Source organism: Microtus oregoni, unplaced genomic scaffold (genome assembly GCF_018167655.1).
Source record: "Microtus oregoni isolate MIOR12 unplaced genomic scaffold, Mior012 000003F_ref0000135, whole genome shotgun sequence".
NCBI classification, from domain to species: Eukaryota; Metazoa; Chordata; class Mammalia; order Rodentia; family Cricetidae; genus Microtus; species Microtus oregoni.
In genome coordinates, this window is record NW_024543062.1 from 30,574,830 (window position 1) to 30,597,012 (window position 22,183).

At 43.7% G+C, this 22,183-nt stretch overlaps 1 protein-coding gene across 4 annotated transcripts in view; it reads left to right on the forward strand.

Annotated features, from left to right (window-relative positions):
* The first annotated feature begins 5,061 nt into the window (after positions 1 to 5,061).
* The window catches only part of Rnf10 (ring finger protein 10), a 33,964-nt gene continuing 16,842 nt past the window's right edge, over positions 5,062 to 22,183 (forward strand). For all 4 annotated transcript variants that reach the window (XM_041646483.1, XM_041646464.1, XM_041646474.1 and 1 more), the window contains exons 1-3: positions 5,062 to 5,223; positions 17,502 to 17,698; positions 21,312 to 21,511. In XM_041646483.1, the coding sequence (XP_041502417.1) occupies positions 5,067 to 5,223; positions 17,502 to 17,698; positions 21,312 to 21,511 (554 nt within the window). In that variant the 5' untranslated portion in view covers positions 5,062 to 5,066. The remainder of the gene's footprint in view (positions 5,224 to 17,501; positions 17,699 to 21,311; positions 21,512 to 22,183) is intronic.

The window sequence follows — 22,183 nt, forward strand, 5'->3', positions numbered from 1 at the left end:
TGCATCCCGCGTGCTAGAGTGCTCCACTTATGTTTTCTGGTGCAGAATCTGACTGAAATTGGGGCATGTTGTTGTTAAAAGACCAAGATTACGTGATCAAAAATGTTTTGGCTTTAATTATATGTGTATGTATATATGTATGTATGTATGTGTGTGTGTATGTATACACACACACATACACACACATATTACTGTGTGTCTCTGAGGGTATGTGTATGTGAGTGTAGGTGCCTGTGGAGCCCAGAGGCATCTGATTTCTTGGTGCTGTAGTTCTAGGCAGGTGAGCCTACTGATCTGGGTGCTGGTGATTAAATTCCTGCGCTTTGCCTGAGTGATAGGCATCATAACAGGTGAGCCATCTCTCCGCTGCCTACGTGTTTTGGTTTTGATTTTTGTTTTTAAATCTGGAACTATTTTACATAGTCCAGGGTGGACCTGAACTCATAATATCCCTGGTTCAGTTTCATCCTGAGAACTGAGAACATAAGCCTGTGCTACTCCCATCCCTTTTTAGTGTCTTTTGGATTGGACTCCGGCCCTTGTGCACGCTTGGCCAAGGTCGTGCCAGCGATCTACATCCTGGTGCTTTTTAAATGTATTTAATTTTGTTGTTGTTGATGTTGCTTGTTTTCTGGGAGAGGGTTTCTCTGTGCAGCCCTGGCTGTTCTGTAACTCGCTCTGTAGACCAGGCTGGCTTTGAACTCAGGTATCTGCCTGCCTCAGCTTCTGAGTGCTAAAATTAAAGGCGTGCACCACCACCACCCAGTGTACTTGATCTTTAAATTTTCATTATTTGTGTCTCACACGCACAGGCACACACACGCCAAGGTCCATGTCTGGAGGTCAGGAGATGATTTTCAGAAGTCAGTTCTCCATGGGCTCTGGGACTTGAACTCAGAACCTTGGGCTTGCTCAGCAAGCACTCTGACCTGCAGAATCACCTTGCCAGCCTTTATCTTTTATTTTGAGATAGATGTCACTAAGTTGGCAAGGCCTTGAACTCTGTCACCCTACAGGCTTTGGAACTTTTGACCTTCCTGTGAGGAGGAATTAAAGGCCTGCATCACTAGGCATGGCTTCCTTTTAATTTTATTTATTTGTTAACGGAAAGGACAAGGCATTACAGACCATCTTGTACAAAAGCGAGCATAGAGGCTGCGAAGTTTTTCTTGAATTTCTGTTTCTGTTTTAATTCCCCTTTCAAATGTATATTTTCTGTAAATATTTCAACAAGGAGAAAGTGCCAAGGATCCTAAAAAACTAATCTGAAATGAAAAGTCTCTTCTTGGTTTAATATAGCCCAACAGATGGACACCTACTGCATTGGGAGTCTCTGCCCCTCTCTTCCATTTTTATGAATGGCAGAAGGAAGAAACTATTCATCCACACACTTAGAATTCTCCGGTCTTTGTTATGTGCAATAAAATTTCATCACAGAATTTTAGTACTCCCAGCTCATCTACTTGTGTGTAAGAATGGATCTCAGGATTTGGGGCTATTCCTTTTGGACATCACATTACACTTTCTAACTGAAGCTCTGTGTGTGCATGTGTGTGCGTGTGTGTGTGTGTGTGTGTGTGTGTGTGTGTGTGTGTAAGAGAGAGAGAGAGAGAGAGAGAGAGAGAGACTATAAAGTGTAAAGAAAGCAGGACCTGATGGAGAAGCTCTGTAATCACAGATACTTGACGGGGTGCTGAGGTAGAAGAATCCTAATTCAAGCTCAGTACTGACAATTCAGTGAGACCTTATCTCGAAGTAAAAGGCTGAAAAAGACTGAGGTCAAGTCCTTGCCCAGCATGTCCAACGCCCTAAGTTCAGTACCGAGGATCCCTTGCCCTACAAACAAAAGAGCAAAGCCAAACAAAAACTGGGAGATTATTGCTTGTGAGGCCAAGGCAGGAATAGTAAGAGTGTGAGGTCAGGGGCTGGAGAGATGGCTCAGAGGTTAAAAGCACTGGCTGTTCTTTCAGAGGTCCTGAGTTCAAGTCCTAGCAACCACATGGTGGCTCACAACCATCTATAATGACATCTGGTGCCTCCAGAACTTAAAAAAAAAGGTTTATTTGATGTGTATGAATATTTGGCCTGCATGTATTTAAGTGATTTTAAGTGTACTTCATGTGTGTCTGGTGCCCTCAGAGGCCAGAAAGGGGCATCCGACATGTGAAACTAGGGATGGTTGCAAGCCACCCAGTAACCAAATCTCAGCTGCAAGAGCAGCAAATGCCCTTAACCACTGAGCCATCTCTCTTTTTTTTCATTTATTTATTATATACAACATTCTGCCTCCATGTATGCCTACAGGCCAGAAGAGGGCACCAGATCTCATTACAGATGGCTGTGAGCCACCATGTGGTTGCTGGGAATTGAACTCAGATCCTCTGGAAGAGCAGCCAGTGCTCTTAACCACTGAGCCATCTCTCCAGCCCAGGAGAACCTTTCTAAATGATGCTTGCAGGCCAGTGAAATGGTTCAGAGCCTTAAGGTGCTCCCTGCCAAGGCTAACAGTCTGAATTCCATCCTGGTAGGAGAGAACTGATTCCCACAAGTTGCCCTCTTACTGTACATGTGAACTATGGCGCATGCCCCATACATTCACACACACACACACACACACACACACACACACACACACATAAATTCAGCAGTCTTTAAAGATTGGCTATGGTGGTATACATACACCTTTGCTTCCAAGAGGCTGGTGAGACAGCTCAGCAATTAGAGCACTAGCTGCTCTTCTAGAGGACCTGGGCTTGATTCCCAGCACCCCCATGGTGCAATAGCTCCAGTGCCAGGAGACCCAGTGCCAGGAGACCCAGTGCCTCTTCTGGCCTCTAGAGGTGCTAGGCACGCGCATCATGTGCAGACATACACTTAAAAATGAAGTAAATGAAAATTGAAAAGTATGCTCCTCTTGGTCTGCATTCCACTTTAACTGTGATTTCTCCCATACTATATAATGGCTCATGTACTATATGATAATAAAAAACCAGAGAGTTTCAAATTAGAATTTGATTCCTGTTTTTTTTTTTTTTTTTTGACACGGGGTTCACCATGTATCTCTGGCTGGCCTGAAACCTAGAGAGCTCTCTGCCTCTGCCTCAAGATGGATTTTTACTATTTATAAATCGTGTGTATGTGTACCTGTGTGTGGGTCTGTGCACATGCGTGCAGGTGCCTCTACAGACTAGAAGGCATTGGATCCCCTGGAGCCACAGTTTCAGGTGGCTGGGAGCTGCCTAACTCAACAGAACTCAGGTCCTCTTGAAGAACAGCACAGTCTCTTAGCCACTGAGCCATTTCTCCAGCCATGCTTTATTATTCTCCTCATCTCACCCCCGCCCCATGATACTGGGGATCAAACTCAAAGCTTTGCCCATGCAAGTACCCTCCCACTAAGCTATACTCTCTCTCTCTCATATGCGACTTAATCTCACTATATAGCATAGGCTACCCTTACATTCTATATTTTCTGTTTTGGTTTCTTGAGTGTTAAGACTACAGGCATGTACCAATCTGGTTGCTAAAATTCCACTAATCTTCTGAGGGAGTAGCTCATAGGTTGAAAACTTATTTGTGTGTATGAGGCTCTGAATTTGATCCATAACACCATTTTAAAAAAAATTAAAAATGGAGTTTTTCTGTGTGTCGTGTGTCCTCTACTTGGCAGCATTTTTTAAAAAAGATTATTTATTTATTACATATACAGTATTCTGCCTGCATGTGTACCTGCACCCCAGAAGAGGGCACCAGATTTCATTATAGATGGTTGTGAGCCACCATGTGGTTGCTGGGAATTGAACTCAGGACCTCTAGAAGAAGAGTTAGTGCTCTTAACCACTGAGCCATCTCTCCAGCCCACTTGGCAGCATTTTTAAGAAGTCCTCTGCATAACTAGCATATCCTCACTTAACTATACCACGTCATTTCCTTCTTACTGATTTTTACATATGATGCAGCTTGCATGCATTATGAATGTTTTCCCACATATGCACGTGTGCATGGAGTTCTGAGCTGACGCTGAGTGTCTTCCTCCATGACTCTCCACATTCTTTACTGAATGAGGGTTTCTAGATGGACTCGCCATTTCAGCTAGTCTGGCTAGCCAGTCGGCTCTGGACATTTCCCCATCTCTGCCTCCTATGCGCTGGAATTGTAGGCGAGCCATCACACTCCACTTGGCTTTTTATAATTTTTTTGTGTATGGGTGTTTTACCTGTATGTATATCTGTGCACCATGTGTTTGTTTGGTACCAGACAAACACCCAAACACCTTTTTTTTTTTTAAAAAAAAAAAAATTGTCCAGCCCTTGGCAGGCAGAGGCTGGAAAATTTGTGAATTTGAAGCCTGGTATACACAATGAGTACATAATGAGTACAGTTAGGGCTATCTGGTGAAACACTGTCTCAAAAACAGGAATGTGGGAGAAAGTGAGGAAAGAAAGGAAAAAAGGGAAGAGAGAAAAATCAATAGTAATAACAAGTCTTACATCGGTCCCTCCCCTGGGGACCCATTCCTGGACCCGGATGTTGGCGAAAACTACACTTCCCGGAATGCACCACGCGCACACGGCGACTATATAAATAGTCCATCCGGGTTCTTTCAGATGCTGTTTGGCGACTCGTCGCCATTCCCGGAGCACTTCGGCCTCGGCCCAGAGGCGAGTGTCGGACGCTGTGTCGGAGACTCCGGTCCCCGGCACCGAGACAGCCAGCCCTCTCTCCTGCCCCGCGGCGGGAGAGCGTGTCCGGCCGGCCGGCGGGGCTCGCGACCCTCCCGCACCTCCCCTTCCCCCGCAGCCTCCGCCCCGCCAGGCCCGGCCCGGACCTCCGAGCCCCGGCCTCCTCCTCCTCCTCCTCCAGTCACCGCCGCCGCTGGGCCCACAGCCCCACCTGTCGCTTCTCCTTCCATTTTGAGAAGCTGAGGAAGGAAACAAGGAAAAATGTCGCCATGAAGGCCGAGAACCGCTGCCGCCGCCGACCCCCGCCGGCCCTGAACGCCATGAGCCTGGGTCCCCGCCGCGCCCGCTCCGCTCCGACCGCCGTCGCCGCCGAGGCCCCCTTTGATGCCGCAGAGCTCCCCCAGCGCCGCCGCCACCGCCTCCGACATGGACAAGAACAGCGGCTCCAACAGCTCCTCCGCCTCCTCGGGCAGCAGCAAAGGGCAACAGCCGCCCCGCTCCGCCTCGGCGGGGCCGGCCGGCGAGTCTAAACCCAAGAGCGGTAAGAGCCAGCGGAGGTCGTGTCTGCGGGGTCACTTGGGGACAAACGACCCTCCCTTCCCTCGTCCTGAGGTCTAGTGTGTAAGATTAAGCTGCTCTGCACCGCGTGGTTAATTTAGGCCCTTGCATTCATATTCAAAGCAGCTGGCTGAAGTAGGCGCTATTCTTAGCCCCATTTTGCAGGCGAGGAATCTGAGATTTAGAAAGGGTTAAGGTCATCCAGGTAACAAGTACCTCACAGCAGGCTTTAAGACCTAGGTGGTTTTTGTGACTCATCAGTCCACGCTCCAAAACCACTGAGTTTGTGTTGGATTAACATTGGGTAGCATTCCAGATTAAATAAGAGAGGCTGAGGCCCGAGGGTTTTCAGACTTACATCTGGCTCCAGAGCTGCTCCTTTAAGAGGACTCATCGTGGAATGGTAAAGCGTGCGGAGTCTATATTCAGTCTTTTTAGGTTCAGTCCTTGAGTTTGCCTTACCTGTAAAAGAGTGCAAGAAGTAAATGAGCAAAGTACTTGGGGTACTCGACAACTACTTGCACCAAAAACATTTATGCCAATTTGTGTGTGGTTATAGGTGTTTTGCTTTCACGGGGAAATATGTCATTAATATGTGCTTAATATAAACATAGCGTATGATAAGTTAACGATCATGCACAAAGTACTGGGCTGAACTTTTGTCTCTGTTGTCGCTATTCTAATTGTTTATCCAGTGTAGCAAGGTGGAGTTGTTCCCTTTTAGAGAATCAACTGAGACTGTAGGTTGTTGGGAATTGGCAGAATCCTCAGTCCAGCCTTCTCCATCATGTTTCAGAACTATGTACAAATCCTTGTTCTCTTTTAGACTTTCAACATATTAGCTATAATAGCAATGTGGGGTTTTGTTTGTTTTTGAGATTGTAATTTTAATTCCAGTGTTTCTCCTTCCCTTTCCTCCCTCCAGAGCTTCCCATATAACCTGCCCCCTCTCCTTCAAATTCATGGCCTCTTTTTTCATTAATTGTTTTTGCTTGCATATATGTATTTTTGTGTATGTATGTATATATTTTTGTGTGCGAATATGTCAGTGAACATGCCAGACTAGATGGGGGACGCCTACAAGGCCTCAACCCTACACAAAGGACTACAGGCAACTTAGTAAAACTGGGAGAAGGAGAGGTGATCCCCAGGGAAAAGAACACTGGTTGTCAGTGCTCAAACAATCAGCCCTGGGAAACCGTAAGTGCAAGTAACATTATATGGACTCAGAGTAGGTGTATGTGACAGGGGACCTTTGGAAGTAACAGTCTGATTCAAAAAGCTGTAGGCCAGAGATGTGGGTCAGTGGTAGAGCTACTTGTATACTTGCCTAGAGTATACAAGGGCCTGGGTTTGATCCTTTCCACCCCTCCGATTTAAATTAAAAGGAAGACCATTAAAAAAACACACTCACCAAATTTTTAAGGTTTACTGACTTTGAGAGTTTCTCTGCAGGGTGTGACAAACTCCTTTACCAGTTGAGGGTTTGCAGAATTTGCCTGCGGAGACCAGTGGTCACCATCCATGATATACTAGTGTTTTAAATATCTAAGGAGGAATTAGTGTAACTTCAGGCCAAGTCAGGAATTGTGTAAACTAATTTTGGAGTCTTCCGCCAACATGTAGCTTTATCACGAATCTTTTTTTCTTGGCTGTTGTTAGGATGTATCTCAAATTGATGGACTTAGCTTTTGCACGCTGCTTGGAGATGTTAAGCTTTGATTACCCAAGAATTCTCAACTAACTTTTTAGGGCCCTATTTAAGTCACTAAAATGCATTCATGCATGAGTCAGCTGCAATAAATGCTTTGTTTGTTGTTTAGTGAACCACAGGCCAAAGCTGTGATAGACCAAACAAATAACAGAGGGCCAAAGAGGGCTCACTACTGGGCAGGTGGAAGGAAGGAACCAATTCCACGTTCTCCCTCACAAGTACTCAGTGCACATACATGATTATGATATATATTTTTTTTTATGATATATTTTTAGAAATTAAAAAGCTGATGTGTGCCGGGCGGTGGTGGCGCACGCCATTAATCCCAGCACTTGGGAGGCAGAGGCAGGCGGATCCCTGTGAGTTCGAGACCAGCCTGGTCTACAAGAGCTAGTTCCAGGACAGGCTCCAAAACCACAGAGAAACCCTGTCTCGAAAAACCAAAAAAAAAAAAGCTGATGTGTGTAAGACATTCCTGTAGAGGAAAATGTTGAAATTATCTAGCAGTGTGCTACCCGGCGTTGTAGCTGGACCAAAACAAGTAATTGTCAGTGGTAGCATTTCAGCAGAGCTGTGTGTGATGAGTGGTGGTGGTTTAGGACATTCTGACTTTGTCCTTCGTTTTTTTTTAATTAATGAATTGGTTTTTCAAGACAGGGTTTCTCTGTGTAACAGCTCTGACTGTCCTGGAACTCACTCTGTATATCAGACTGGCCCAAACTCAAGAGATCCACCTGCTTCTGCCTCTCAAGTCCTGGGATTAAAGGCATGTGCCACCACTGTCGGTCTCTCTTTTTTTTTTTTTTTTTTTTTTTTTTTTAATTTTAAAAAGTCTCACTAAGGGGGCTGGAGAGATGGCTCAGTGGTTAAGAGCATTGACTGTTCTTCCAGAGGACCTGAGTTCAATTCCCAGCAACCACATGGTGGCTCACAATCATCTGTAATGAGATCTGGTGCCCTCTTCTGGCCTGCAGGCATACATGGAGGCAGAATGTTGTATACATCATAAATAAATAAAATCTTTAAAAAAAAAAAGCCTCATTAAGTAGGCTAGGCTTGCCTAGGAGACTCTAGTCGCTTGACTGCCTCCCAGGTGCTGATTCATTCTGTTTTCTTGCAGTTAAATACTTTATATAAAACACTTAAAACACAGTTAAGATTTCAACTGAATGTAGTTAGTGGCTCACACCTGTAATCCCAGTGCTCAGTTGCTGGAGAAGGACTACCTCAAATTCAAGGCCAGTTTGTGCTGAACAGGAAGTCCCAGACTGCCTGGGCTACAGAGTGAGTCTCTGCTTCAAGTGTCAACAGTTTATTTATTTAACCCTGGGTGTCCTAGAACTCATTCCATAAACCAGGCTGGTCTTGAACTCAAGATCTGCCAAAACTCTTGTTTCTTTGAAATAAGGTCTCCCTGCATAGCTTTGGCTGGTCTCAGACTCTGAGGGCTACCTGTCTGTGCCTCAGAAGTGCTGGAATTAAAGGTGTGTGCCACCACACCTGCTTGCTTATTTGTTTTAGTCTGGATGGTACTGTGCAGCTGAGGTTGGCCTCAGACCCTCCTCCTTCCTCAGCCTGGAATTGCTGGGTTTACACTTAGCCTGCCCAACTGAAATGTTTTTATGTAGTTTAACTTTAAATATTAGCCAGGCGGTGGTGGCGCACGCCTTTAATCCTAGCACTAGGGAGGCAGAGGCAGGCGGATCTCTGTGAGTTCCAGGCCAGCCTGGTCTACAAGAGCTAGTTCCAGGACAGTTCTAGTGAAACCCTGTCTCGAAAAACCAAAAAAAAAAAAAGAATTATTTATATTATATATATATATACACACACACATACAGTATTTAGTTATGTACATTTTTGCTGGAGAGTTAATATCCTCTTGTTTTAGTCTCCCTTTTTATTATGCCATGTATGAGAGGGACATTTATTTATTTACTATCATTCACAGAGATCCACTTGGCTCTGCTCAGCTTTTTCTTTCCTAAAATATGGGTTCCAGTGATCAAACTCAGCTCTCAGGTCCTCAAGCATATTCAGTGGGTGCCTTTAATAACTAAGCTACCTCACTGGCATAATAAATTTTTTTTTCCTACGTTTATTTATTTGGGATAGGTGGTCAGGCTTGGTTTCAAGCACCTTGACAGCTGGAATTAAAACTGGCCCTACTTTTGATCGCCAGACTGGAGAGACTACAAAAGACTTTTTTTGTTGTTGTTTTTTTCTCAAGACACTGTTTCTCTGTGTAACTTTGGAGTTCAGGGAACTTGCTCTGTAGACCAGGTTGGCCTCAAACTTACAGAGATCCACCTGCCTGTGTCTCCTGAGTGCTGGGATTAAAGATGTGTGCCACCATTGTCCAGCTGTACAGAAGACTTGGGTTTGGTCCTCAGCCCCACAATGTTCTGGCCTCCATAGTCACAAACATACATGTGTACAGCCATGTATGCAAGCAAAACACCCATATACACATAAAAAGTAAAATAAGGTGGTGACGCCTTTAATCCCAGCACTTGGGAGGCAGAGGCAGGCAGATACCTGTGTTCTAGGACAGTCTTATCTCCAGAGTGAGTTCTGGGACAGGCTCCAACGCTACAGAAAGAAAACAAAACAAACGAATTGCAAACTGTAAATGAAGCCGAGTGCAGTGGGCACAGTGTATAACCCAACACCATGAGTTCGATGGCCACACTAGGCTATAAACAAGCTTCAGGGTAGCCTGGTTACATGATAAGACCCTTTACCAAGCCAAATGAGAAACACTGCATCTGAGAGCACTGCCGCCTCCTACCTCTTTTTTTTATTTTCTTAGTCTTGGTCTTGTTTAGGCTTCCTGAACTCCAGTACTCTTAACCTCTTGAGCCATGTCCAGCCTCCAGTGGGTGCTGTTGATGAGAATGCTTGTGTCTGTTATTAGTATAGTAGACTTTTCTAATCATATGTGCCACTACTATAGAAGATAATATTTTAGATGTTTTTTCTCAATTTTTTTTTTTTTAAATTTTCGAGACAGGGTTTCTCCCTAGCTTTTTGGTTCCTGTCTTGGAACTAACTCTTGTAGTCCAGGCTGGCCTTGAACTCCCAGAGATCCGCCTGCCTCTGCCTCCCGAGTGCTGGGATTAAAGGCGTGGGCCACCACCGCCCGGCTGAAGGTTCTCTGAGGAAGTAGGGTATAGTATGAGCTGTTTATATCCATACAGAAATGAAGAGTTGCAAGTGTTGCAGTGATAGCAGGTAGCTCGCTGGCACATGCTGTGGCCCAGATACTGATATGGCTCTCTTCATTTAGAATATTTCATTCCAGCAGGATCTGGTTTGTTGTCAGTTGAGTGTGTAACTAAGGCCAGCTCCTCTGAAGACGCTTGTCAACTGCTTGGATGGTGGATAAACAACTTATTTGCAATTACAGCATGAACCAGCAGCAGAAACTTTGGCTGTTTTTCTGACCTTGGCAGTGCTGCGTGTTAGAACTGGACCTGGAAATGTTGATGATTTTCCCCACCTGTGAGAAACTGACCCTGGTTTGGTGAGGGGGCAGGAGAGATGGAGAGTGGTCTGCTGTCCTTGGCAGGGACTTTCCCATTTGGAAAATAAGGAACAGTTAAGGCATTGGATTAAAGTTTTAGGTCTCTTGTTTATTGATTCTTAGATCTTAGGTTCTGGATTTGCACCATCTAATTAATGGTTTTATCAGTTCAGGACTATGTCTTGATAGTATTTCTTGGTAGTTCTCAGTTCTGGCTGTATGTCAGACTCTCTTGAAGACCTTTACATGAGTAAAGGTGTGCGGCCTTTTTCTTCCAGTTTCTTCAGTACCTCTTACCCCCACCCCGTTCAAGTGTTGCAGTTTAATCCTCGCTAGCCTCAAATGCACACAAAAATTCTGCAACCTCTGGAAGACCAGGGTTCAAGGTGAGCTACCTTGCCTGATTCTCTATTTTGGGTCCCCTGGGTCCTAGACATTCTTTTCATTTTTATTTTATTACTTATTTTTAATTTAGTTTTTTGAGACAGGGTCTCTCTGATAGCCCAGGATGACCTGGAACTTACTGGTACACCAGGCTGGCCTTGAACTTGAACTACAGAGATCTGCCTGCCTCTCCCTTCCCAGGATTAGTCATGTGCCTCTACACCTGACTCCTTGTTTTATTTTAAGGGTGTGTGTGTGTGTGTGTGTGTCGTGCATACAAGAAGGCCAGGAGAGGACATTGTATTACCTGAAGCTAGAGTTAGAGATGGTTGTGAGTTACCCAGTGTTGCTAGGGACAGAACTTGGGTCCTCTGGAACAAGAGCATGAGGGACTCTTAACTACATCTTTAGCCCTCTTATATGTTTATTTTTGGCACTGGGTGCAGAACCTAGAATCTCGTGCATGTTGGGCAAGGACTTGACCATTGAGTTTCATCTCCAGCCTATTTTATTTTATTTTATTTTATTTGAGAATTAACTGAGATGGGCTAAAACTGAGTTTGCAGCCAAGCAAGCAGGCCTTGGACTTTGGACCTCCTGAGTAGCTGAGGTCACAGGCCTGTGCTGCCAGTCCTATCTTGCTTGGCCTCCCCCTCCTACCTCTTTTTTTTATTTTCTTAGTCTTGGTCTTGTTTAGGCTTCCTTGAACTCTCGTCTTTCTGTCTTCTTGCCCTTAGTCCCCTAAGAATTGTAATGCCCGGCAGCATTCATAAACTCTAGAAATGACCCTGATGTACAGCTGGAATTGGGAACCACCATTCTGAGGTTTAAAACTTGACCAGAGCCGGGCGGTGGTGGCGCACGCCTTTAATCCCAGCACTCGGGAGGCAGAGGCAGGCGGATCTCTGTGAGTTCGAGGCCAGCCTGGTCTACAAGAGCTAGTTCCAGGACAGGAACCAAAAGCTACGGAGAAACCCTGTCTCGAAAAATCAAAAAAAAAAAAAAAAAAAAAAAAAAAACTTGACCAGAAAGCAAAATAACAGAAATGGAAAAATAAAAATAAAAATGGAGGAGACAAAAAAAAAGTTTCTTCTAGGAACTTGACTTGTTTTCCAGAATCTAAAGTGGATCCTCTTGTTTGTTCAGAGAGAGGAGGGCAGTTCTTACCTGAGTTGTTCACCAGTCCTGGAAGCTGTCTACAAAACATCTCAAAAATAGCACTGTGCGTTTGTTTTATCTTCCAGTACCAGGCAGGACAGCCTGGGTTTAGAGATAAGAGCCAGTTTCTAACTTGAGATGTCTCCCTTCAGGCTTTGAGGTGTTTGGAAGACAAGAGAAGGGAGTTGATTTTAGGGCCTGAAATTCTGAATTCTTATATGGTCAGTTAGTTGTTGTAATCTGATTTAGAAATAAGCAGTTCACTGTCCATCACTGAGTGGTTTTCAAGTGTTAGGAAATCGTTTCTCTGAGAGTGTGGTAATAAATGAAGAAACAAACAGTCTTACCAAGTGCCAGTTTATCTTGATAAAGTCTTCTCAGTGTAGGCCGGGCGATGGTGGCGCATGCCTTTAATCCCAGCACTCGGGAGGCAGAGGCAGGTGGATCTCTGTGAGTTTGAGACCAGCCTGGTCTACAGAGCTAGTTCCAGGACAGGCTCCAAAGCCACAAAGAAACCCTGTCTCGAAAAGAAAAAAAAAAGTCTTCTCAGTGTAGCATTTGGCTTCATTCTTTTTTTAAAAAAATATTTATTTATTTATTATGTATACAATATTCTGTCTGTATGCTTGAAGGCCAGAAGAGGGCGCCAGACCAGGTGGTTGTGAGCCACCATGTGGTTGCTGGGAATCGAACTCAGGTCCTTTGGAAGAGCAGGCAATGCTCTTAACCACTGAGCCATCTCTCCAGCCCCTGGCTTCATTCTTTTTTTTTATTTTTTTTTTTATTTTTATTTATTATGTACACAATATTCTGTCTGCATATATGTCTGCAGGCCAGAAGAGGGCACCAGACCTCATTACAGATGGTTGTGAGCCACCATGTGGTTGCTGGGAATTGAACTCAGGACCTTTGGAAGAGCAGGCAGTGCTCTTAACCACTGAGCCATCTCTCCAGCCCCCTGGCTTCATTCTTGAAGATACTGTGAGGTATCTTTTGTTTGTTTGTTTGCTTTTAGATTAGAGACAGGGTTTCTCTGTGTAACCATCCTGGCTGCCCTGGACCTTGTTTGTATACCAGTCTGACCCTGAACTCACAGAGTTCTGCCTCTGTCTCCCACGTGCTGGGATACTGCCTGGCCAGCATAACTGTCTTAAAGAAAAACAAAGTTTGCACTTTGAGTCAGGGTCTTACTGTGTAGCAATGTAGCCCTCGTTGGCATGGAACTGGCTATGTAGATGAGGTTGGCTTCCAGCTCGGAGACCTGCCTGCCTCTGCATCTTCCTCCAGAGTGCCAGGACTGTGCAACCATGTGTAGCTAAATTTTTTCTTTTTCTGTTTAAAGTCAATAAACTATGTTTCCATATTGCAGTAGGATGATAATGTGATTTGGGGACTTTCCTGTTTTTGTGAGGTAGTTTTGTATGTATGTGCTATGTGTTTTATAATCTTACAGTTTGATTTTGATCTATTTAGTTGTATATGGTTCTTTTAATTATCTTTCATTCATTCATTCATTTTTTTGACAAGGTCTTACTGGCTATCCTCACAGAGATCCACGTGCCTCTGACTTCCACACACTGGGATTCAAGTTGTGCGATCATACCTAGCCATGTGATGGGCTCGTACACATGCCACAGTGTGCATGTGTAGGTCAGAAGACAGGTTGTAGGAGTTGGTTCTCTGCTTCTATCATGTGGGTCATGGGAGTTGAACTTGGTCCCTCAGACTTGGTGGTGGTCAGTTTTAACATGTTCAGTGTTTATGGTTCTTAAAATTTCTTTTGCCTTATTTTTTTTTTTTTTGTCGGTGTGCACATATGGACACCAGAGGTTAGTGTTGAGAATCCTTGTTGTTTCTACCTTATTTTTTTTGGAGTGTATCTCTCACTGAACTTAGAGGTTGCCTTTTTGGCTAAACTGGATATCCATCAAAGCCATGGACTCCAGCTACCTCTGCCTCTCCTCCAGGTAGAGCATCTAGCTCTTTATGTGGACACTGGGAGAGCATCTAGCTCTTTATGTGGACACTGGGGTCCTCACACAGAGCCTCTTGTCCCATCCCCCTTTTTTGGTAAATGGGCATGTGTAGTATACTGACCCAGGTTTTTTGTTTAATTCCATTAGTAATTTGTGGATATTGGCAACAAAATTCCTGAGGCTTATCCTCTTAGTTAGGGAAAACAAAAAACAGGGCAGCCAGGCTGAGTGTTGCATGCCTATAATTCTAGCAAGTGGCAGGAGAATGGGGGTCGGTCCCAGGTTATTCTTGCCTGTGAAATGAGTTTGAGGCCAGCCTGGAGCTATGTGAAACCTGTCTCCAAAACAAACCAAGCAGGCTCTTTTCCCAAAATATAGATTGTCAGCAGATGGACTGAAAAAAGTATTGTTAACTAATTAGAGAAATTCAAGTTTAAAATTAGAAACCAAAATCCAAATAAAATAAAATTAGAAATCATTTACCCTTGCATTTGAACAAAGTTTATTAAAGTTGCTATTGTACTAATAGGAATGTAGTGAGCTTGACATTCTCTCTTTTATTATCTATTTGTTTATTTATTTGGTTTTTTGAGATAGGGTTTCTCTGTGGCTTTGGAGCCTGACCTGGAACTAGCTCTCGTAGATCAGGCTGGCCTTGAACTCAAAGAGATCTACCCCCCCCTCCCCCGCTGGTTTTAAAGGCGTGCGCCACCACCTCCTGGCTGACATTCTCTTTTATGATACTGTTAGGGTATGAATCAATTCTTAATTTCTACAGTGCAACTTCAGGGTATGTAAAGGGATTTTATGATTGTACTTCATAAGCTAATTTCATTTTGAATATTTGATATAGACCTCTTTATAAAAAGCTCCAGTACTGTTACTAAACTAGCAGAAAGTTAGACACTGCCAAATGTATTGGTTATATTATACTGTTAGTTCATGGAAAGCAACTGTGTAGCCATTCACTGTGATTTTTGAATAGTAGGTGACTTTCAAAAAAATTTTAAGTGTGTGAGATGTGTTTGCCATTTATATGTGTGTGTCATATTGTTGCCTGGTGCCCACAGAAGTCAGAAAAGGGCATCAGATCCCTTGTAACTGAAGTTATAAATAGTTGTGAGCCACTGTGTGAGTTCAGGAACTGAACTTGGGTCCTCTGTAAGAGCAACAAGTGCTTTTAACATTGACCTATCTCTCCAGACCCGACTTTCTTTTGAGACATAGTCTTGTATAGCTCAGACTGGCTTTGTTTTTTTTTGTTTTTTTGTTTTTTTTTTTTTTATGTCTGTGTGTATGCCTGCAGGCCAGAAGAGGGCACCAGACCTCATTACAGATGGTTGTGAGCCACCATGTGGTTGCTGGGAATTGAACTCAGTACCTTTGGAAGAGCAGTAAGTGCTCTTAACCACTGAGCCATCTCTCCAGCCCCTCAGACTGGCTTTGAACATCAGTTTTCTGCCTCTGCTTCCTAAGTGCTAGGGTTATAAGGGAGCCACAGCTCTTGGCTGTTTATTTTGTTCTTTGCTTTTACATGTGTGTGATGTATACAAGTGTATAAGCTTGTTTGTATGTAGGTGCACAGGTGTGAAGTTGCTGTCAAATGTCGTCCTTGATTGCTCTCATTTATAAATTTTATTGTTTATAGATTGAGGCAGGGCCTGGAATTTGCTAATTTCTAGTTAGTCTAGCCAGCCATTTTCTTCTGGGATTATAGGCGTTGTCATTACTTGCCTAGCTTTTACTTGGATTCTGGGGATCAGAGCTCCTTCTGAGCTTTCAGTGAAGCACTCTTATCTACTGAATCACCTCCTCAGCCCCTTTACAGTTTTTGATTCTTGGTCTAGGGAGATGACTCACTAAGACAACCTGGTGCCAAGTCTGATGACTGTACTTCTTTTTCTCCAGAGCCTGCACAGTGGTAGGAGAGAACCCATTCCCACAGTTGTCCTTCTCACTCTACATGTATGCTGTGGCATGTGCATAGAGACACGTAGACACATGCAGAATAAATAGCATGTAATAAAATTTAATCCAGAATTTCATTGTATAACTATATAACCAAAATTTGCCTGGAATTCACCATCTAGCACAGGCTTACCTTGAGCTTTTGGATGATCTTCCTGCCCTCAGCCTCCCAAATGGGTAGATCTATATGTATGAGCCACCATGACTGGCTGAAGACTAGAGATATATGAAATTGCTCATAAAGTAACAAAAGAATATTTTGTATGCGACATGTGGCAAGTATCTAAAAAGAAGCCAGGCATGGTGAGGGCGTGCCTGCAGGCTCAGTGCTCAGGGGCTGAGGCAGGAGGAAAGTTGAGTTCTAGGACAGTCTGGCCTGTAGAGTAAAGCCCTAGCTCACAGAGCAAAAAGGGGAGAAAGGAAATTTGAGCATTTAATGAAGTAGTAGTTCATGGGTACTTTCAGTTGTTTTATATTTTTATAATTCGGTTTATATTCTTCCGAATATGTTAATGAATATGTAATTCTTTTGTGTAATTGAAGAAAAAAACCAGCAACATTTTTTGAGAGGAAGTAATTAGAGCTGATCTGATGTTCTCCTAGAGCTCAGCTTTTGGTCTGTCAATTTGTTTTGTGACAAACTGTCTCTTGCCTTGGCTGTCCTGCAATTTACTGTAGACCTTGTTAGCCTCAAGATCTCCCTACCTCTACCTACTGAGAGGTAGTAGTAAAGGCATATGACACCATGCCAGGCCTTGTTTTGACTGTGTCCTTTGCTTTACAGAAGCTTCTCAGTTTCAGGAGGTCCCATTTATTAATTGTTTCTCTCAGTGTCTGTGCTGCTGGGGTTATATTTAGGAAGTGGTTCCCTGTGCCAATGCATTCAATTGTACGTCCCACTTTCTCTTCTATAAGGTTCAGTGTGGCTGGCTTTATGTTGAGGTCTTTGATCCATTTAGACTTGAGTTTTGTGTATGGTTATAGATATGGCTCTATTTTCATTTATCTACATATTGATATCCAGTTATGCCAGCACCACTTGTTAAATATGCTTTCTTTTTTCCATTTGATATTTTTTGCTTCTTAATCAAAGATCAGGTGTTTGAAGATGTGTGGATTAATATCCAGGTCTTCTATTCTGTTCCATTGTTCCTCCTGTCTGTTCTTATGCCAATACCAGGCTGTTTTCAGGACCTGGCCTTGTTTTATATGCTTATTGGATATATCTGCTAAAGCCTAGGTCATCCTTCTGTAGAGTTTGTACAGAATTCTACACTATAGTAAACTCAAGGGCAGTGTCTGCCTTGTTCCTGTCAGGCCTCCAGAACAGATCCATTCCTTTAGTACAGAATGACTGTCCCGAAACCAAACAAAGCCCTCTTAAAGCACCAAGGCTCTGGTCTAAGCTTAGCTTTTTTTAGAGGTTGTGGTAAGGCACATTTTCCTTATTTATTAATAAATATAACTCTTCTAGAAGATAAATCAGCCATGCAGGTGGAAAAACATAAAAACTTATTACTGTTTCCTTTTGCTTTCAGATGGAAAGAACTCAAATGGATCCAAGCGTTACAGTCGCAAGCGTGAACCTTCCTACCCCAAAAATGAAAATTTTAGCAACCAGTCCCGTCGCTCCAATTCACAGAAAAGCAAAACTTTTAACAAGATGCCTCCTCAGAGAGGTGGTGGCAGCAGCAAACCCTTTAGCTCTTCTTCTAATGGTGGAAGACGAGATGAGGTATGGAACCCAAGAATGGCCTTACAGAGCTTTGTTTTGGTTTGGTTTTTCCTTCTGCAGAAGGAAAGAATCAGAGAGAGGGAGAGAGCAGGTATTCAAGCTGTCCTTAGAAGCTGAAGGTTAGCCAGACCTGGAACCTTGCCTCTTTTCCTCCCCTAGGGGCTATGAAAACCTCCAGGGGGGGGGGGGCACTTCACAGTCACGTTTGAGAAAGGAAAGCAGATATGTATTGTCCTTTACTATCACTGTTGCATTTTATGTGCCCTTTGGACTACTTAAGAAGTGATTCACTGTAGTGATATTTGCTTTACAGAGTAAATGCTGATGTGCTTAGTCCCAGACACCTGTCTTTAGGAGTTCCTTAGATTGTTGTTGAGAGTAAAGATTCTTGATAAGGAGGGTGTTCTAGCTGCTGGATTTAGGAAGCAGCATAAGTACTAATGGAGAAGACACTGCTCAGTGTCCTGTTGTTTGACTGTCTGTGCTGTGTAGCCATTACAGAACAAGACAGATTTAGTAGATGTACTTGTAAAAGGATTAGTTACTTGTTGGGATTGTGCCAGCAACAACTGAGGAGTTTGAAGTGCAGCGTTAGAAAAGTATTCACTCTTTGTCCTCTAGGGGCTAATTCTCTAGTCTGGCATGTCAGTCACAAGTATGCTATATACCTGATGGGTTAAACAGTGTAGATGGGGGAAAAGGGGAAAGAATTAAAAAAAAAAAATTAAGTGCTGGAGGAACTCTTGTTCTGTGTGGTACTTTATTTTTTCTTCCTTTTTTTTTTCATAGTGTCTTTTTGAGAGGTATCACTGGATGGCCTAGTCTGCTGTATATCACAGGCCTGTGCCATCAGTCAAGCTGCAGAGGTAGATTCTGAGAGAGCTGAATGAAGCAAGGGAACACTACTAGAATTTAAAACTGCAGAACCATGCAGGGAGTACCACAGGGTGTTGTGGGGAGCAGTAAAGAGTTGTAGGGAGTACTACGGGGTGTTGTAGGGCGCTCTACAGCGTGTTGTAGGGAGCATTACAGGGTGTTGTAAGTTGCTCAGACTCAAGCACTGATTTCTGAATAGGAAGAAGCCAAATAAGGGGTACAAAGAACTGAGAGCCATTGAGAAATGCTTGTCGCTTTCTTTGCTCAAGTACTGCTGTTGAGTAAGACTAGACTAGAAAATGTGAAGGTTGGTCAGTAGGTCATTAGCCTTGGGTCATTTGAGTGGAATGATGACAAAAATGTGCTTGGCCTAGAGTCGTGGGACAATGGGAGGATGGGAAGAAGAAATGGCAGCATAGCCAGTAATTTGCTATCTGTGCTCTAAAGGGAAGTAGAGCGGTGAGGTGGTGGTTTGAGTGTGAGAGGAGCTGGAGAAAATGGCGTATCAGGAAGAGCGCTCTGCTGTTGCAGAAGGCTGTCTTTGTGAGCTCACAGTCCCCGTAACTCCAGTTCCAGGGGATTGTTGTTGGCCTCTGGCAACTGTACTCTGATTCACACACCCATATATAGACACAAACATATACACATAATTTTAATTTTAAAAAATATTAATGGGATCTTGGTTTTTTTTTTTTTTTGTTTGTTTGTTTTTGTCTTGTTTTAAGATAGGGTCTCATTGTGTAGTCCTGGAACTCTGTAGACCAGACTGGCTTGAACTTACATAGATTCAACTACCTAGAATTCATTTGTTTTGAGGCAGGGTCTCACTGGATAGCTGTCTGATTGGTCTGGAACGTATATGTAGACTAGGCTTAGACTCTCAGAGATCTGCCTACCTCTGTCTTCTGAGTACTTGGGATTATGGGCATGTAAGCCACCACAACTGGCTTAGTAAAACCTTTTTAATTTTTTTTTTTTTTTTTTTAAAGTATGAGTGCAGGAGAGATTTTCTAGTGAGGGATAGGGAAGTGACAGCGTATCTCCTAACAGGGAGGCTGATGAGAGCAAAAAAAAAAATCACTCAGGGAAAATGGTTGAGGGCTTCACGGTGCACTTGACTTAGACATGTAGGAAGAAGCAACAGGGTTGGCATAAATGAGAGTCTTGCTGATTCAGCCACAGTAATGAGAGGGCGTAGCAGCAGGCTGTGGTGCTCTTAATTCATGGTGCTTATTTTCTCAGTGTAAGGTGATCTGAGAGTGGGTTTGGGAGCTTGAGGGGTGAAGGGTTTTTTTGGGAGAGTAGGATCAACGGGCTGAAGTGTAATTGCAGTATGGCTGCTAGCAATGTAAGGGGCTACTCTATTGAGACTTCCTTGTGTGACTGTATTCATGTTTCTGCACTGGAGCTGCTGGGGTCGAGGGGTAAGGAGGTATTATTGTTTAAATTCAGCAGATAGAAGAAGGAATCCTAGGAACTAAGACAGATAAGGAAAGGGAATTTGGGAGATTGAATCATTGGTTCAGTGACCTGAGGGTAGAGGTAAAAAATTGGAATTAAGCAAGTGTGGAAGCACATACATACCTTTAATTTTACTTTGTCTGGAGACAGAGATGGGAGTGGGGTGGAGGTGGTGGACTGAGGTCTCTAGAGTTCCAAGCAAGTCAGGACTACATAGTGAGACTTGTCTCAAACATAGACAACCCACAAACAAAATTGTGAGCACAGTGAGTTTCTGGTTCAAGTGATGCTCAGGTATGACAGTGAAGAGATACGTTTGACAACAGCATGGTCTGAACTGTAGAATGGTGCTGTCTAGTGGAAAGCAAGCTGCAGGCCTGTGGTCCAGCGTTTGGGAAACAGGAGCATGGATCCAAGGCTCTACAGCAAGACTGCCTCAGATGCAGTGCTCCTGTACGCCCCCTCCCCAAAGCCATGTATTTGTTTATTATTGTGTGTGTGAGTGTGTGTGCGTGAGTGCTCTGCCTGCATGTATGTCTGTGCAGTAGTCCTTGTGCCAGATACTGGAAAAGGCCAAAAGAAGGTGTCAGATCCTCTGGAACTAGAGTTAGAATCTCTTGTAAGATGCTATATGGTGGCTAGAAATTGAACCTCTGCATCAGAAACAAGTGCTATTTTTTGAAATGGTCTCATTCTATAGCTTTGACTGGCCTAGAGATTTGTAGACCAGGAGCTGGCTTGAATAGTAATGGTATTAAAAGCATGTATCACCACACCTGGGGAATTATTATTATTTTTTTTTTTTAGCAGATCTACTGATCAAATCCAGGGCCTTGTACATGCTAGTCAGTGTTTTACCACTGAGCTATGTCCCCAGCTTCAGTAGCATGATTTTCTAGTTGTCACATTAGAAAGATGGAAAGATAAGCTATACCAGGCTTTTTCTTTTTTTTTCTTTTTACACCAGACGTCATTACAGATGGTTGTGAGCCACCATGTGGTTGCCGGGAATTGAACTCAGGACCTTTGGAAGAGTAGGCAGTGCTCTTAACCACTGAGCCATCTCACCAGCCCCCACCAGGCTTTTCCTTTTGGGACCACCAGTCAGCTCCCAAATCATACTAAAGGCGTTTTCCTCTTTTCACTTCCATACATATCTTAGGCAAGCATTTAAACCAGTGTTCTATTGTCTTCAGCCATGTGGAAGCAGGATTGTGTTGATTTCTGCTATCAGTTGGAAAATTCTTTCAATCTAAAATATTGTCATTCTTTCTAGGTAGCAGAGGCTCAACGGGCAGAGTTTAGCCCTGCCCAGTTCTCTGGCCCTAAGAAGATCAACCTGAACCACTTGTTGAATTTCACCTTTGAACCCCGTGGCCAGGCAGGTCACTTTGAAGGCAGTGGACATGGCAGCTGGGGAAAAAGAAACAAGTGGGGACATAAGCCTTTTAACAAGGAACTTTTTTTACAGGCCAAGTGAGTATTTCCACTCCTAAAATGAAATTGAACCTACTTAGATGGGTTGAACTCTGTGAAGGAAACTTCCTCTAAACTATTATGGGGGAAAAAATAGAAAAGAAATTGATGTTGTCTTTTTTTCCTGTCATGTTTCTGAGTGAATGTTCTAAGCACTTAGAGAACATAGTGCTTGGTGTTACTTCCGGGGCTAGGAATGGTGTGTGGTCTGAGCCTTGCTATGTAGTGGACTGGGAAGAAATCATGGGTCCAGGGAGGGTGGGGACCAAAGAAGAACAGTTTTGACTTAAGTGTTTGTGCTTAGCTTAGTAGAGGAAGAGCTGAGGTGCAAGCAAAGATCTTCCATGGTGAGCTCTCCTTGGAAAGGCCAGTGTGGTTTAGCACTGTTTCCTCAGCTCTAATTGGACAGACCCTATGCTTTGCAGGGCACACTTGACTTTGAGTGCTGTGGTTCTTTCCCTTATGCAGTTCATACAATGTTTCTTAGGCTGTGGATTCTAGCTGGAGCCACCATTGCGAGTGGGAAACATGCCTTGGCTTTTTCTCTCAAGGCTTTAACTCTAGTTACCAGGCACTTTTGATCAAATGGTTGCACAAAGTTAGCACTCTGGGGGCTGGAGTACTAGCTTCTGTTCTAGAGGACCCAGACTCCTGTTTTGTTTTTTTATTTTT